Source organism: Stegastes partitus, unplaced genomic scaffold (genome assembly GCF_000690725.1).
Source record: "Stegastes partitus isolate 25-593 unplaced genomic scaffold, Stegastes_partitus-1.0.2 Scaffold1194, whole genome shotgun sequence".
NCBI lineage: Eukaryota > Metazoa > Chordata > Actinopteri > Pomacentridae > Stegastes > Stegastes partitus.
In genome coordinates this window covers 153308-171090 of record NW_007578925.1, presented here as the reverse complement: position 1 = coordinate 171090, position 17783 = coordinate 153308, and the positions used below count along the sequence as shown (strand labels likewise).

At 41.2% G+C, this 17783-nt stretch overlaps 1 protein-coding gene across 1 annotated transcript; it reads right to left on the bottom strand.

Moving 5' to 3' along the window:
* Positions 1-4676: 4676 nt before the first annotated feature.
* tlcd1 (TLC domain containing 1) lies at positions 4677-11981 on the bottom strand. The gene is made up of 4 exons (XM_008297146.1): positions 10987-11981; positions 10034-10116; positions 6493-6575; positions 4677-5537 (listed from the first exon to the last, which is right to left on the bottom strand). Exons 1-4 carry the CDS (start codon positions 11181-11183, stop codon positions 5133-5135), a joined length of 768 nt encoding a protein of 255 aa, XP_008295368.1. The 5' UTR covers positions 11184-11981; the 3' UTR covers positions 4677-5132.
* Positions 11982-17783: the final 5802 nt, after the last annotated feature.

Below are 17783 nucleotides of genomic sequence, written 5' to 3'. Positions count from 1 at the left end.
GATAACCGTCCATAAGACTCCAGTGTCAATAGTCTGTGTGTATTTTTACTAAAACCACAAAGATTTATGTCGCACTGTCAAAATATTACATCAACGTACCACAGAACCGCTTCTGTTTTCGATTTTCTCAAACCACTAAAATGGTTTTAAATGCTATTTAAAGATTAACAAGGCCACTATCATCCAAGAAAAGACTTGAAATGTACTGTGTCCAGTTGATACAAAGGAAATATAGTGGTGGTATTTTTTTGCTTGTTTGTTTGTTTTTGTTTTTATTTTTTTTTATTATTATTTTTTTTTAGTATGGTTAACTCTAGTATTAATCTGTCAATCAATATATGAAAATGTCCAAAAAATGAATGATTATCCTGCTGAGGACTGGTTGTTTATCTTATTGTTCTTACACATTCATACTTATGTATTACACCATTTGTCTGCAATCAAAATAAAGCTTATTGATCATTCAGGGGAAAATATTGGCAAACTCATCTGCGAAACAACTTTTTTCAGCATGACTTCTCAATTTTACTGTTTCTACACAATATGAATCAGTGTTGCTTTCTTTATTTGTCCTTGTTTTTGTAGGAAAGGCAAAAAAACAAAAAAACAAAGCACCAAATCAAATACTTTTTTTGTTTTCTCTCTGTCAGTATAGTCATATGGACTGCAGATGGCGCCATAAGCCTTTTCTGATTGTCTGCCTGGTCAGCAACACAATAAATGTGTTGAGACGACTGTACTTGTCACATAAAGTACATTCAACATTTACTGTATGCCAACCTACATCAATTGGAGCACACTATATTTTCCTACAACTGTTAAAAAAGAAAAGAAAATTTAGGGTAAACCTCCTGAGCTCATTTTAAGAGTCTTTGCCAAAAATACTGAAAACTATATTTTGGTGACATAAATTCTTCAAATGCGCTGCAGGGTGGCGCAGTTGGTTAAGCACTGTTGCCTCGCAGCAAGAAGGTCGCCGGTTCGCGTCTCGGTGGGGGCACCAGAATCTTTCTGCGTGGAGTTTGCATGTTCTCCCCGTGCAGCGTGGGTTCTCTCCGGGTTCTCCAGCTTCCTCCCACGATTCCAAAAACATGTTGAGGTTAATTGGTGATTGCAAATTGTCCGTAGGTATGAATGTGAGTGTGCTTGGTTGTCTGTCTCTAAGTGTGGCCCTGTGATAGACTGGTGACCTTCACCCTTACTTGGCTGGGATAGACTCCCCGCGACCCTAGTGAGGATTAAGCGATGTATAGATAATGGATGGAATTCTTCAAAGATTTAATGTCACCCAAACATGCAGGAATATGATATTATTAGATTTTTTAAAAATGGTTTGGGACCAAATTAAAACTCAGTGTTTTTCTGCCTCTCGGCCTCCAGAAGCTCCTCCAGTCTCCTGGTTTTGATGTAGCAGTGAATAAACTGCTCCTTCAGGTGGTTGTTTTTGTCCTGAGAGGCATCCAAGACCTTTCTCAACCCAGTGTGGTTTGCTTGTCCCATTTTGTTAAGCAGCACGATGAGGACTGCTTACAAATGGTAGCGTAGTTCCTTTGGGCTGGACAACAGTCACAGAAGTAAAGCAGTAGGTTGTCGATACTGCAGTAGTCTGTGGTACGCTGTGGTTGTGTGTCGTACATCGCCTGAGGCTGCAGGTACTTGTGTGAAGCTGATACCAGTTCCTTTGATTGTCTTGAAGCTCACATGTGCCTTTAAAACGATTAATGTAAAAATCAGGTTTCATGGAACGCTGCGAGGAGTTTGCACTTCCATGTTTTTCTATACTTGATGCGATTCCTCGTTTCCTTGCAACTCAACAGCAGAGTTGGAGGGTGCAAAGTTAGCATGAAGCATCGTATTATTTTATTTATAGAGCACATTTAAAACAGCAAACATTCAGCCAATGTGAGGAATGAGGAAATAAGATTGACGTTCCAGTTTTGCCTGACAAGTTTAAATATGCAGGTTATGTCACTACAAGATTATATATAATACAAATTTAAATATGTTAGACTAAGACAACACAAGGTTATTTACTATACAAATTTACCTGACTAACTGAAAACAGGCTTAAGAACCTACAATATTAGATGTGATACCAATTTGCTCTGTTAAAAATAAGATACAAAGCTATACAACTGGGTGACCCTTATAAACTGGTGTAAATAATGAGGGACACATTCACTGACTTTTACCTTTTCCTTCGTATGTGTTTTCTTGTTGATGATGAAGCTGCTTATTTTCTTTTTGGAATATATTTTTACACAAAAAAAGAAAAAAAAAGGCAAATCTATACTTTAAACCAGTGGATTGTGAAAGTTTTTAGAGGTTCGAAGTTTTAAAAAAAAAACCCCAAATAAAGTCAAATTTCAGCTCTTTTGATTTTTCTTTCCTGTGAATATACAGATAATTCAAACTAACTCCATGTCAATCAGCTACAACTGCATTATTTTGTACTTTCACATTAGCAGCAATTAGCTTTTATCTTGTAATTGGATATAACTTTAGCAGATGGATGTGACTTCTAAAGCTGAGAAATAAACATCAACACTGTTGTTATTTTAAATACTTTCTTTATTCATCGTGTCACTCAACAATCCAAAATATGGTGCTCCTAAAAAACAGCCGTCACTTTAACACAAGATTCATTTTACATTATTGTGGTCATGGTCAAATCAATGTATTTTTTTTGGTCCCAGAACTCTTTGTATTCATATCATTCTGCAGCAAATCTATACTTTCCTATTCAGACATTATAATTCCTTTGAAAAGGCACCGTGGTAAAGGCACAGGTCAGACACACCTAAACTCTGTCCATGTCTGTTTGGACTTTCTTGGCATCGGCTGAAATACAAAATGAAATGTTCTGATCATCAGATTTTTACACGTCAGTGTCAGCACTTCTGATTCATGGCAAAGTTAGAAAATTAGCATTTAAAGTCCAATAATGGCCATCAGTTGTGTGTACTTCCTTTAAAATATATCAAAAATGAATGCACACTGGAGGACATTATGTAGAAGATGCTGTATTTCCACTCTGAGGGAAAAGGAGGAAGAGAAAACACATTTTTATTTAATTCAACCTCTTCAAAAAAATTGATCTTTTTTGAAAAAGTGTATTATTTTGCACACACTGCCTAACGAGTCATGATTGTGCTGCTACCTGTTAGATGGCAGGAAGATCCAGCTTCAGCTCAGCTTACGTCAAACGCCAACAGATTTCATAAGAACCACAAGAATGCCAAAAATGTTCCTGCATTGTTGTGTCACCACTTCAGTTGGTCCGCGACTACATATTGTTTTACCGGTTTCCTTCACAGTCCAGCATCTCGTCAGCCACAAGCGGCTTCATAGAGACAGAGGGAGAAGCGTACTGTATATACACATATTAGTAAAATCTGAATCCAAGGCCAGAAATTCAAAACTGGCGAGGAGAAAACGGATCAAGCTGTAATGGTCCCAATGGATAAAGGATGGTCCCCATGCAAATGTTAAACAATGAGGTTGTCATTCTACGAGAACAACCATGACCTGGATGACTGAGAATCTTCACAGACAATAAGGTTGTCAGCTCCAAATGTTAGCAAATGCTAAAAGAAATTTCCCATTTTAAAATTATGAGTCAAACTATTTACCAGATACTTTTTGATAAACAAAAGTGATGGTTTGTCGAACATTTGTCGGATTTTTTTTTTTGCCTTTTTGCCAACAGCTAAAGAAGACTGATAAGCTCCGTATGCTAAGTTACATTCATGTGGGACTAGCTTAGCGTTGCAACAACTCAAGATCATACAACTAACCTGACTCTGTCCAACAACAATAAAATCCACCTGCCAGCGCCTCTAAAGCTCACTCAGTAGCACACCATACAAAAAGTTAACGGTCACGTTTCTAACTTTGGGACAAAGCTAGCTAGCTCTTTCCAGCTGTTACATTTCATCTGGCTAAAATAAGGTAAACTGTTGCTTAAATATCAAAGTTCAGCGTTATGTATTAGTTTTTAGTGAGTTAAAGTAACAGATCATTAACACCACACATATTTGTGAGCTAAATATACGGCGGGCTGCAAGGTGGCGCAGTTGGTAGCACTGTTGCCTCGCAGCAAGAAGGTCGCCGGTTCGCGTCCCAGTGGGGAATCTTTCTGCGTGGAGTTTGCATGTTCTCCCCGTGCAGCTCTCCGGGTTCTCCGGCTTCCTCCCACAAGTCCAAAAACATGTTGAGGTTAATTGGTGATTCTAAATTGTCTGTGGGTGTGAATGTGAGTGTGCTTGGTTGTCTGTCTCTAAGTGTGGCCCTGCGATAGACTGGTGACCAAAGTCGGCTGGGATGGGCTCCAGCTCCCCATGACCCTAATGAGGATTAAGCGGTGTATAGATGATGGATGGATAAATATATAAATATACGGCTACAAATATTGGCTACAGTTGTCATCTACTGACACGAAGCACATTTCTTAAAATGTCGACCTATTCATTTTTAGGTAGTAACAACAAAAATTGTAAATATGCTAAATGTGGTAACATCCTGAGGCTTAATGGAATTTTGCTGTGGTTTCAATGTGTTTTTTCCCAGTAAAATTTCGAGCTGCAACAATTAATCGATCAGTCATTTTGTTGTCAGCTATTTCGCAAAACTATTTTGATAATCTATTAATAGGTTTGAGAAAAAGTCTTCCAGTCCAGCTTTTAAAATATCATATTTACATCATATTATAACAACATGTTCTGGTGTCTGTACACCTCTTTGACTGTAAACATAATATGTTTGGCTTATTGACAAAATGAAACTTTTGACAATGTCATTTTGGACTTTCAGAAACAAATTCACCATTCCCTTGCGTTTTAATAACCAAACAACTAATTGATTAATCGAAAAAAATTAAATTATTGACTAATACTACTAAATAATTGTTAGTTGCAGCCCCAGTAAAAAGTAAAATTTCTGACTTGCACCTGCAAAAGTGCGGTAGTTTCACCAAAGCTTATTATTTTGAGGATTTTTTTCTTTGGCAGTTTGACACAATAGGGGAGCCTGTTGTCATGAGGAATGATGTCAGTTACAATCTGAAACAGACAAAACGTGTAAACTCCCACCATGAATAAAGAAAACAGTATAGTCTCATGAACTCCCACCGGTCAATCAGTGAGAAACTTTTTGGAATTGTTGTTATGCGTCCCGTTCTGTCCTACGTATCTCTTCGTGTGGGAGAAGAAGTCAGTACGGAGCAGGCGGTAGAAGTAAATCAGGATCATAATATTCATCATCACCATGCTGATGAGGAAGTATGAACCGTGGTCCAGCCAGGAGTAGTTGTGGATGATGTACCAGGTGAGGTAAAACTGGGCGCTCAGGCGAAATGTGACGTAGGTAAGGAGGTTGGCGAACTTGTTGATGTAGTACGTGGAGGAGGACTGAGCGCCCGCCAGCTTCAGCATCAGCCTCAGGTGCAGGGTGACACTGTTGACCTCCACGAGCAGAGCCACTACCGCGCCGGCTACATACCGCTGAGTGAAGAGGGCGTACAGGAAAGCCATGATCACCTGAGGGGCGACACACACATACAGAAGTCACAGCTTTAATCCTGTGCTTATGTGCATTTGTTTGGATGAATTGTCATAGTTTAATAAAATTGCTTAATTTCAAAGTATGCCCCCCCAAAAAATCAAGTGTTTGCAACAACTACATTCTGAAAAAGTAAGTAATTCTGCGCTCCAGGACACTGCAGCTGAGACACCGGTAGTGGCTCAGCTTGGACTGAACTGCAGGCAGTGTTTATGCAGTGCAGCTGGGAGACAAGCATGGTAATTAATTCAAGATGTATGTACAGTGTGGAGAGCCATGATTTTAATCTAACCCTGGTATCAGAAGTGGGCACGTGGGAAAATGTTGCACATGCTGATTCCAAGTTTTTGAAAATAAAACTGGAAATTCTTTATTATTATTATTATTGTTATTATTATTATTATTATTATCCATTTATAAAACCTTGAGGCAACTTTCAAGGAACATTAAAGGGCACTAAAGGGTTAACGCTGCTCAACAAGACTCTCCTCAAGTAAGATGATTCTTAATTTAATAAGCTATATATATAGTGCACAGCTCAACTCAGGCTGTACAAACAGTCGGTGTTTCTCCTCAGGATTTGATTGTTTACTTGATACTTGATTAATATTTAAACAGTGTTCAGTTCAGTGTCATATCTAAACAGCATTTACAACTAATAGTTAAGCCTTGATTAGCAACACAGAACATTTAGCAGGATGAGAGTTTGGCAATATTTAACTGTCGCTTTGGGTAACAGTATTTATTTTCTACCGTACTGGCTGACATTTAAAAAGACACTTTGACATACATTTGAAATACACATTGGTTGAAACCGGTTACCTGAGCAGATCAACTTGATTACCTCACTTCTGTAGATTAACATAGTGACACATATATGTCACGTGAACAAGAAACGCAAAACGAAACTAGGCCACAGGCATGCCGTCTCACCAGTGCATGATGAAGTAAGAATTCCCATGATCCTCTTGCATGTCCTGTCAGGATAATGTCACCTGCATCTTGCACAAAGTAGCCTGAGGGGGGGAAAAAAAGGAGAAGTGGGAGTGCTGCAGGTTACGTCAAGCTAAATAACAATTTAAACAGTGCCAGTGTTGATAGAAAAGCGCATATCAAGTAGCTGCTGCTCAGATGTTCATATTCCGGCTGGGAAAGGTCATCTATAGTCTTCTGATTGGAGTAGATCAAAGCCAGGCTAGATTTTTTATTTGATGTCATCCTGATATCTGCTCTAAATAAAGTCATTGAGGAGGAACCTGCAGTCCTCTGTTTGGGAACTAAACGTACTAATCTTGAAGACAAGGACTGACATTGACCGTCTTGTTCCAGTGCCAATGTTCTGCTGGGAAAATTGAGCTCCTCAAGGTTTCTTTGATATATGTACCACACAGACTAAATACATTTCCCAACACCAGTGGCTTCCCCCAACATGTGCCCTGCCACATCACAAGAACAGGTCAGGAGTGGCTCGAGGAGCACGATAAAGAGTTCAAAGTGTTGATCCAAACTCCTCAAAATGAAAGATGATCGAGCATCAGCGCAATGCATCAGAACAAGCCTGATCCATAGAGGCCCCAACCCGCAACCCATAAGGATCCACTGTCCGCCACTACAGGACACCTCCAAAGGTTCCATGCCTCGATGAGCTGTTTTGGTGCTACACAATATCAGGCAGGTGGTGTTAGTGATGTAGCTGTATAGCAGATGGATGTATAAAAGACTTCATTAAACTATTTTTATTATCAATACTGAATGTTCACGTCACTCCACAACATCTAGACAGCAGGTGACTGACGATTTATGTTATTTGTCAGACTGCTGCTGTTCACCCTCCACTGCGACTGGCACGTTTGTTCATCTCACACTGTTTTTTGCACGTTGCTGCACCTACATGAACCAAACATGTTAGCAGAAGTATTTCCTGACGTGATTAAGCTCCTCCATTGTTGTGAATTAAGCTAGTGTGACTTGACAACCTGATAAATGTGTGGTTTTCCATCACAGCAAATGTGTTGTTTTAACGTGTCACCTCACTGCACCACACAAATGGATGCAAAGTCAAGCAATTAATCAGAGACTTCCAGAGAAAACACGAGGGTAATTGTTCCCAACAGGAAAAGCTTGTTTTGTCTTAAAATGAAACAGCTCTCAAATTCACAGGTACTTTGTGTTAGCTGATGTTTGCATCAGTGTAGGATTACCACAAGGCTGTGTAAACAACATGTAAGGATTAAGACTGAACTGAAGTCTTTGAATGCTGCAGGGTCCTTTCAAACTTTTTTGCATGCATTTCCACAAAAGTCCCAAATAGCCCATGAAATAAGAAATAATAATCCAGCATTATTCATTTTGCATCAGTGTTCATTAGTTTTTCTCAAACAAAGACTGTTAATCTTCGTCACGGTACTTATAGAATGTTACCAGCACATGGGACCACTAGACAGTGTCCTCAATGAAGGCTGTGATTTGGAATGACTAAAAATTTGCAAAAGAATCCCTCCAAACAAGTTGAGTGATTTTACAAATAGGCCTGGGTGATAAAGCGATACCCTATGAAAAATTGTTAGAATGTTCGATAGTTTCACTGAGATGCATCAAACCACCATGAGAAAGATCAACGCAAAGTTTGGTTGCGCAAACAAGCCCCAAGCATGCTGCCTACTTGGATACTGACAGCCTGTCATATTCCTGGATAATGAAGCCCTTTTGTGTTAGGTCGATTTTCGAGCAGCTTACATGGAGGTCTCCCGAGGCATGCTAGTCTGACTTTCCCTAGGGGGGCTACAGCCAGTGGGGAGCGGTGGTTGCCCATGTTACACAGGCTTTGCAGTCTAACAAAACCCACAACCACGCGTCTCTTCATCTGAGGGACACACTTCCACTGGCCTGCTTCGATGTTGGGGCGCTGCAGGGACCCTGTCTGGGGATACGCAGTCCAGGCCATCCACTCTGAACTTCAACCTCAGAGCGACAGCTTCCCATGTATACATGTGTGCCTTCATAAGCAGGTTGAAGTGGTTACATTCTAAGTAAACCTTTTTTCTGCTGGTCTTTGTTAAAAGATTAAACAGTTTGTTGAGATTAACTTTTCAGCTAAATCGCCCAGTCAGTCACAAATCTACTGTGAGTTTGGCTTATGATTTGAAGACTGAAAGTCACACCTTAGTTGTGCTGCAACCTGCATAAAAACAGTATATGGTTATTGGTAATCTGTTATGTTATTGTAGCACCTCCACCTCTGTTGAAGCTTTGTGGATAATTCTGACAGAAGAATTTGCTGAAAGGGGATTGTCAGGTTTGTTGGGCTTCTTTCTATATTATGTTATTGTAAGGTCTTGACCTATGTGAAGTGCCCACAATACATAAACAAAACTAAGTGTCTAAGCCTCAAAAATGATATTCATGACATCCTTGGGAATAATTTTTCTTTGTTTATGTTCTGTGTTCCTTCACCGTCTACTTCCAGCATGAACTGGAAGGTCAAATCTTTACAAGACAATGTTGAAATGTGTTAAGCCACAATGCACTATTTCTCTTTTACAACTTCAGCCAGAGACACAGAGACGTGTTTGTTGAATTCATCTGACAGCAGAGTTAAATATGCCTCAACAATTGTCAGCATGACCGGTGGTTATTAAACTGTGTCAGCCTCATTCAGCCGGAGGTATTCCACTGACTAAGAGTCCTTTTGTGCCTCGGCTGGTGAGACACACACAACCAATCCCCGTGTTAAAGAACACGACCTCCAGGATCTGGCGTGGCCTCAGTGGAGCTTATGATTGTTTTCAGTTGTTAGGGCAGATCTCCACAGATTTGTGTCTTCATAGTAACACAAAGACGCACATAAGACCAAACCAGAGCTCTAACAGACCACTGAGTCTTCAGAGACATTGTTTGGGTGCCCATGGTGATCCAGGGGAGCCGCCCATCCATCTGCTCTGAGAACCAGGTGAGAGGGGAGGATCTTTTGGTGCTTTCTCCAGCAACTGGAGCATTGGCAGTTTCACGCCCTCCGGGTAAAAGGAGGAGTAGGAGGAGATTTTGTTAAATGCAAGGATGGGAAAAAAAACTATTTGTCAATCAACACCTCCTCCAACACCTCCTCCCCCATCCACAAATAGACTGACAGACTATTCACCTGCTACTTTAGTAATATTTGACAAACTATTACACCTTGAAACAATCGACATTTACTGATTTCAGTTTCTCAAACATGAAGATTTGATGCTTTTCTTTCTATATATTTGAGTTTTGGACGGTTAGTTAGACAAACTGACACAAAGCTCTGCTGTGAGAAACTATAAACATGACTTTCTGACATTTAAAAACAAAATTCATCAGTCGGTCACAGAAACAACTGGCAGATTACATACATAAATACATCCACTGGTTTGACTGAAACATTCAAAACGTTTCCACGTGCTTTCACTTGTTACCCTCAAGCGTCATTCCTTTCCACGATGCGTTTACTGACCTGTGGAGACGCAGACCAGCAGGTAGGACGAAGGGCAGTGGTAAGAGTAGAGGTTTGTCAACGTCTCCGGCCAAACCACTGCGCTGGAGAGGGATACATGTTATGGATAGACGGCTCTGTATTCACCTGTCAGACAAACATGGGCTCACTCCTGAAGAGAAAGGCCAGACTAAGCAGACATTAACATCATGGCTTTTGTTTTTTTGTTTTTTTACCCCCCTGAACAAAAATGCTTCATGTTTTTCATTTGTCACCTGTGAGTTTCTACTTGTTTCTGCTTTTGTGTTCTTCCCTGAGAGACACACCTAAAATAAGCAAAGATTTCTTTGAGTTCCCTCCTTGTATAAACAAACCATGACAACATTCTTGATAATAAACCACCTGAAGTGCTTGTATAACATGTATAGAAACTGATGAAAACCTGATTTTGGCAGTGAGAACAAGTCAGTGAATTTCATGCTGTCTCATATCTACTACAAGCATTACCACACAGCTTTAAAGTTCGACCTTGGTCCCACTTCTTAGAAGATGACTCATGAGCACAGTCCCACCTCGAAAGACTAGTTTCTCAAAAAGCTTTCAAAGGAGTCCTTAACCCAGCAGGTTTTTCCAGTTGATATATCTGCAGTCTGTCGCCTGCCTCAGTGACCCAGACTGCTGGCTGAGGCTGCAAACTTCTGCATAAATTCAACAGCTCCAACAGCAATGAGAGCTTTGTGTTGCTCATGCTGTACAGTGGCATTTTTTCCCCCTCCCCACTTAAAAATGCCATTGTCTCCCCCGTCCCCTCGCCCTTGTCTGAACATGCCCTTCTTCTTCTCCTGACTGCCACAGGCTGTCACTGCTGCACACTACACATCATGTGAACTGAATAGACAATGGTGTCGCAGTGTGGATGGACGGGCAGGCAGATGTGTACACTTGGATAAGGTGGCGGGGGGAGGGGGACTTACCAGATCAAGGTCCAGGTCCCGGTCAGCAAGGAGTGCACCATGGAGATGGAGAGGTTCTTCCACTTCCAGAAGCGGAACTCATCCTGCCTCACCACTTTGGGGACCGGCAGCTTCTGCAGCAGCTGGTGGACCACCCTGAAGAGCAGGGAGAACACCAGCACTGAGGGGCCTGGGTGACTCTTCAGCAGGGCCTCCATCCTCTCCTCCCCACCCCCGTTTATCCTAGAGAGCTGCCCCTCTGTCCACTTCCCCTCTTGTGGCTTTTTTACGCCCCTGGCAGCGCCCGGTGTTGGACTGATGCGTGCTGTATGTGATGGAACTGTTGGCCAGGAAGATGCAGGAGATGATCCACTGTTTGTTTTTGTTGTCAGATGTCCACTGAGCTGATGTCGGACTGACCTTTTTTTTTTCTTCTTCTTCTTCTTCTTCTTCTTCTCACGTTTTCAGCGTCCTGCGCCTGGAGAAGAGGGCTCTGAGGGGATTCCCGTAACGGCTCATTCCAGTGCGACGGTGTTTGTGTTCGAGTGGTGCCGCTCTCAGCCCGCCTGTATGTACAGAATGACGGGGGAGTGTCGGAGAAGGAGCGGGGTGGGTGGTGCCGCTGTTGCTGCTGCTGCTGCCCCCCCCAAACCACAGAAACAAGGAGGGGCAGCGACTACGATCAAGTTACGCAATGAACAAAATCACAGAGCAGAGCTGCTGGAATGGGAATTTCGTGGAAGCTTGTAGAAGGACACATAAAAAGCTGTGAACAAGCTGTACAGGAACTTCTTGGTTGCGCAAGCAAGCGCTGCTCCTTCAGTGCGCAAATTACGCACCGTGCGTAAAAGTCTCCGATCTCTATTTAAATGATAAACAATAACGACAATAGCAGGTATTTCTTTATTAAACTTTTTTTTTTTGCTAGAAACCTGCGAATTAAACTAAACGTAGAAGCTGCTGACCACAAGTCGTTCAACTGAGCAAAATGCAAGACAAACTTTTTGAAAATCTTTTAAGTGGCTCATATTATATTATATTATATTATATTATATTATATTAAAATAATAATGCTAAATTTCTTGATACCAAACACTTTTTTTTAATGTCTGGAAGACTTTGGGCTTAGAAAGAATATGGCTCTTCATTTATTTTGTTCCAGACAACTTTCCCACCTGTAGATTCCTGCCTAAGTCAGTTTTAGTTTCTGTTTTATTTTCTATTTGCATGCTGGGTCCAGTTCAAAAACATGGTATAAATTCCTGCATAAAGAAACTCTGTTGCCTCCTGGAGGCAACAGGTAGCTCTGACAGCTACAGTACATCAATCTGGATCCTAAAATTTTGACCGTTTCTCGATAACATGTCTCAAACTGGGATTAAAAGGTCACCTTACTCATATTAGCATTCTTCAGTGTGCAGCTTAATGAAGTCACAGTATTGACAGAAAAGCTGGAAAAGATCATAAAGTGTGGTAACGCCATCAGATTATTAGTCATTGTCAAATTTACATTTTTGTTTGTTTTTGAGGCTTTAACTCTTTTGCTATACATGAGTCACATTGCGGTCATGTCTTATTCTGATACCCACATGCATTTACCTTTAGGAACAATACAACTGGAGCTTCATAATATGTGTGTAAAGTTCCCATTGTCAGGATTCTGTTTGTGTAAATTAGCAGCGATGTGCACAGCCAGTGCTGTGACTGTAAATGCACATATGGTTATAAACATGCACATCTCCGACATTTTTGCAGCATAACAATATAAATCCTGTAGGTTAAACAGGAACGTCCGGCCATAACTCTTTCCATAAACACAGCACAGCTCTCTCACCCCCCACATCTGGCCCCTCTGCAGTCTGGTGGGAGAAAAGGAAGTGAGCGACCTCAGCTACGACCCTTCACAGTCACACAAGGTACCACCAGTGCAACATTAACCCACACACCAGGAGATTATCTCTACTCACCAGCTCAAAGGTTGCCGCTCCATTCACAGCTGATGTGTTTGTTTAATCATCTGTAAATTCCCTTCGGATCATTCTGTAGTCATGCATTTGAAATGAAATATCTTCTGCTCATATGCTGCTGTCTCATTGCAACAAAAGACATTTTCTAAATAAATACGTCGTTATATACAGCTAAAAGTAGAATGTTGTTGCTAAAGTAATGCTCATAAGGTTGTTGTTGGCTCATATTCAATGTACTTCCACTGCAGCTTTAATTTTAAGTGGTAATGTGTCTTTTCTTAATTAATCCCATCATGAGTCATTGAGCAGAAGTTACAGACATGTTGTTGTGTGTCACCAAACCTCCTCATTCCTATTTTTTGCTCTTGCTTCTCATCTCTCTGCTTAATCTCCTTTATCAAATTAAGGCAAATATGCCCAAAGAAATGCTTGAAAAAAAAAAAAAGCCACAGTGTTGATACAGCATGACTCTGCCCCCTGCCTTCAGAAAAACAACCCCATAAACAGCAGATGTAGGCCACGGTATGAAAACACACCATGAGATGGCAGCAAAACTTCATGTGTAGAACAAACTTGAACTGTTCTTCAGCTCCCAGTTCTTCATCAGACCACCTGGGGGCTCCGCTTTCCAAAAAAAAAAGAAATCTCCAGGAAGACGACCTCTCCGGGGAGGAGGTTGTTGAGACATGCCAGAGAATTCCTTGTCATTAATAAAGCTGCTTAAATGATTCCATTAAAAAGGACAAATTCACTGGTTTGCAGTGAATGTGAGTAATGTGCGACGTCTTCCAGGATCAATCAAACGCTCCGTTCGTCTTTTGCAGATGTATGAGACTTGCATGAAAGATGAACCCTATAATTAATCTACTTATATCCACAGAGTGCAGGGCTCTCTGTAACAAAACACCCTGCAGTTAGAGCCAGAGATGCAACTTAATACTGCGGTTTCTGTTTCCTGGTCGCCTCACTGTGGAGCAGACTGAAAGCCTTTTGAGCTCATATTTTTTAAAATCACTAAAACATGTAATTTCTCACAGATTTCCAGCAGCAGATGCAAATGGTTTTATCAAGAAGTGGCTGCTGAGGTTTTGAGAAGATCTGCCAGTATCATGCAATCTGTTTGATTGTTGGGATCTTTGTATGTGGCTTAGAGCTGAAGCATATCGATCTCGGGTTGATTCTTTTCCCCCCCTTTCCCCTAAGGCCGGTAGAGGAACTGCTACTGAGGAGTCAGGGATAGAGAGAAAATCTGGAGGTTAATTGATTTCCAGTGAGTGCATCGTAAATAGCCAAACAAAAATAGGTTTGTCTTGATCGGGGAGAGATTCGGTTTCAGTGCCGGGCAGGAGAACAGCATTGAAGGTTTGAGAGAAGTTAATGTTCATAGTAGTTGTTCTTGGTGCTACAGTGAGAACTCTAACCATCCAGCAGTGAGGTCTAAAAGTCTGAGACATGATAATTCTATGTTGCTTTCTAAATTACAAACATTACAAATGACAGTAAAATGCACATACATTTAGAATACTGAAGGATCAGACGCTCCACAAGTCTGTGTAACCCCTTCATATTGCAGCATGAGCTGCCAATGATCCAAAGAGCTTCTTGTCACGTCAGGAATATTTGGTTTTCTAAGTCTCGTGACCGAAGAGATAAGTCCTTAATAATCAGCGCTCCTTTGGCCTTCGAGGCATGTTTGGGCTCATTGTTCTGCTGAAGTTTGAATCCTTCTGCACAAAGTTGCAAACCAGAGGGAGGAGCTCAACTCTGAAGACTGGAGTTGTTCTTCTCCCCGGTCAGGGTGAAGTCGATTCTCTGCAGGTGTCCGACTCCAGAGTAGCAAAACAGCATCAGACGGGAATATTCCCAACACCTTGTTTCACGGTGACTATAATACACTGCAGCATCATTCTCTCTCCAGTTCGTCTCCTTTCATACACCCTTCTGTGACTGCCACAAATCTCACACCTTGAATAATCCATAAATAAGACTCTTTTTCCGTCATCCAATGTGAAATGTTGGTATGTCTCAACCCACCCGGAGTGCTCGGCCTTATTTCCCCTCCTGAGAAGCTGCTTAGAGCCTCGACATCACTTCTAGACAGACTTTGTTTGACGGAACGTTTGCTGACGGGAGTCTTACCTTCTTTACTTAGCAAATTCTGTATCTGTGATGAAGCTGCTTTTCTATCTCCAACAACAAAAGAACAAAGTTTGGTGTATTGATCTTCTGACACTGCGTTCAGTCTTTGTCTACCTGATCGTGCTTTGGATGATCCAAAGTGTTTCGGAGTGGCCCCTTTAGACATTTACAGTCCAGCTGTGATTTGATGCTGAGAAAGCCCCTCTTTGCTCAGAATGCCAATTTAACTTCTGACACTTTCACTTACTTCTCATTCCCACTATGGCAGCGCTACTTAGTGAGTAATGTTCTGCTGAAAACTTGAAGCACAGTCGTATTTATAACGGAACAATGACTGCAAGTTGTTTTACATGAATAAGCATTTGATGAGTCAATTAAAACCACTTGAGTAAACACAGTCATGACTGTTGATCCAGAAATAGAGCAGAAATCATCAATGGTTTTTCTTCACTTCATAGGACAGAACAAATCTTAAGATTTTCTGATTATTTCCAAGTTTAGTTGAAAAAATCGCAATGTGGACTCAATTTTAGGCCATACTTTATCCACGTTTTTAGCATTATAATGATATTTTATAGTAAAATATATCTAGATACCTAGCTAACTGGTGAGGCAAGAAATAATATTTGTAAGGTGTTTTACATAAAACATCCATCCATCCATTATCTATACACCACTTAATCCTCACTAGGGTCATGGGAGGCTGGAGTCTATCCCAGCTGAGTCAGGGTAAAGGCAGGGGACACCCTGGACAGGTCGCCAGTCTATCACAGGGCTACACTTAGAGACAGACAACCAAGCACACTCACATTCACACCTACGGACAATTTAGAATCACCAATTAACCTCAACATGTTTTTGGACTGTGGGAGGAAGCCGGACAACCTGGAGAGAACCCACGCTGCACGAGGAGAACATGCAAAACCACGCAGAAAGATCCCAGTGCCCCCACCGGGACGCAAACCAGCGACCTTCTAGCTGCGAGGCAACAGTGCTAACCAACTGCGCCACCTTGCAGCCCCACATAAAACATATGCGAGCTATATACGTATAGTTAGACATCTTTTGTTACAATTATTTTTTAAAAAGCCATTAAAATGGGGGTTTCAACACTATTCCCCTTCTTTATCATCGTCATATTGCTTTTGACATAATAAATATTTTTTGCTTAAGTTCAGTTTTAGATGTTTGTTATAAATCAGCGCAAAGACAAAATACATTCTTCACAGCACACATGCTGACTTGTCAGCGTAGAAAAGGCTAATTTATACTTCCGCCTTCGCTCATTTCATTATGAACACCTGTGCCTTTCCTCCTGTGAAAGGTTGCGTCATGTGTGAACAGGGCAATCCGTGAAAGATAAAGATAAAGACATATGGCTCTGATAAAACAACCTCCCACAGCTTCCTGTCATGTGTCGTGAGAAATCTCCAGATTAGGTGCAGATAAAGCTCCGGAGCTGCAGGTTCATACCTGAGGCTCAGCAGCAGTTTCACTGTGCTGCTAGCTGCATTCCTGGACACTGACTGTCAGATCTGCTGCTGACAGAAGGCCAAATATGTCACTAAGCTGGTCTGAGGAGTGGTGTATACATTTCCAGACTCCTTTAGGTGCTCCTTTGGTGAGATATTATACCCCTGAGAAAGAGAAAACTATTGTTTGAGGAACCAGCTACTCACCCATCTCCCCTCCACCAAGCTTCATTTAAAAAAACTGCTAATTGTAGGGAAAGGTTCAATTACATGCAGATGACTGTTTGTGGTGATACATCATTATTTCCGATTGATGATGATAGTGGAGGTATGCGCTTCAGCACAACACAGAGCAGGCTTTGTCACAGCACAAAGCATTTATTATCCCCATCGTGGCAGAGAGGGGAAACAGCGCTCCTGCAGCCCCCATCCTGCTTATCTCAGACAAGGGGAAGGCGCTTCATAATCACCAGGTGTCTGGATGTAAGACTGCAGTATCTGAAGTCCAGGCTCAAGACGCTGCTCTAATCGCATCTGTCTCATGTCAGCGTTTCACTTTTCACTTCAGTTCACTTGTTTCCTGGCGCTGCCGTACAGCCAGATATCTCACAGAAGATATTTCTGACATGTCAGCACATAGAAAAGCTCAGAAAATTGACTGACATAAACTCAGTAATTTGGTTTGTAAACTAGAAATACAGAGTAGCTTGTCTGGAAACAGGCCACTACAAAAAGTAGGAGGACAGATCTAAAACTAGACTACTGAAACAATATTAGTATGACAACAACAAAACAAAACAAAACAAAACAACAAAACAAGATGCTCAGTATTGTTCAGCTTTCCTGGCTGCACAGCTCGACTCTACTTGAAATAACTGACATAAGAAATACAACATCTGCAGGTGCACATAAGCTGCCATTGATGAGTCAGATCATGAAAACAGATTAAAGAAAAGACAAGCACATGAAGAAAGCATTTGGTTTACTTCCTATCAGTGTAGCTGAACCTGTTGTTTGACTTTATTTGAATACTTTTAAAAGCTGAATGTATAAGGCTATAAGAAAATGTAAAGCTGTAGAGCAATTAAGGGACCTTCCGTCAAACTGGACCTTGCATGCTCATTTCCCACACTCTTGACTTGTGTAAATCTAGTTTAAGTAAAAACACTCTCTTCCAAACAATATGTTCATGTTTCTAACATGTGACCCATTTGCAAACACTGACGGCTTTTTATAGTTA

Coding starts and splice junctions, on each gene's coding strand:
- tlcd1 (XM_008297146.1), bottom strand. CDS start 11,183: ATGGAGGCCCTGCTGAAGAGTCACCCAGGCCCCTCAGTGCTGGTGTTC. Junction 6,576..10,033: donor GCTGGTCTGCGTCTCCACAG/GTCAGTAAACGC, acceptor TCCCCCCCTCAG/GCTACTTTGTGCAAGATGCA. Junction 5,538..6,492: donor TCTTACTTCATCATGCACTG/GTGAGACGGCAT, acceptor GTCGCCCCTCAG/GTGATCATGGCTTTCCTGTA.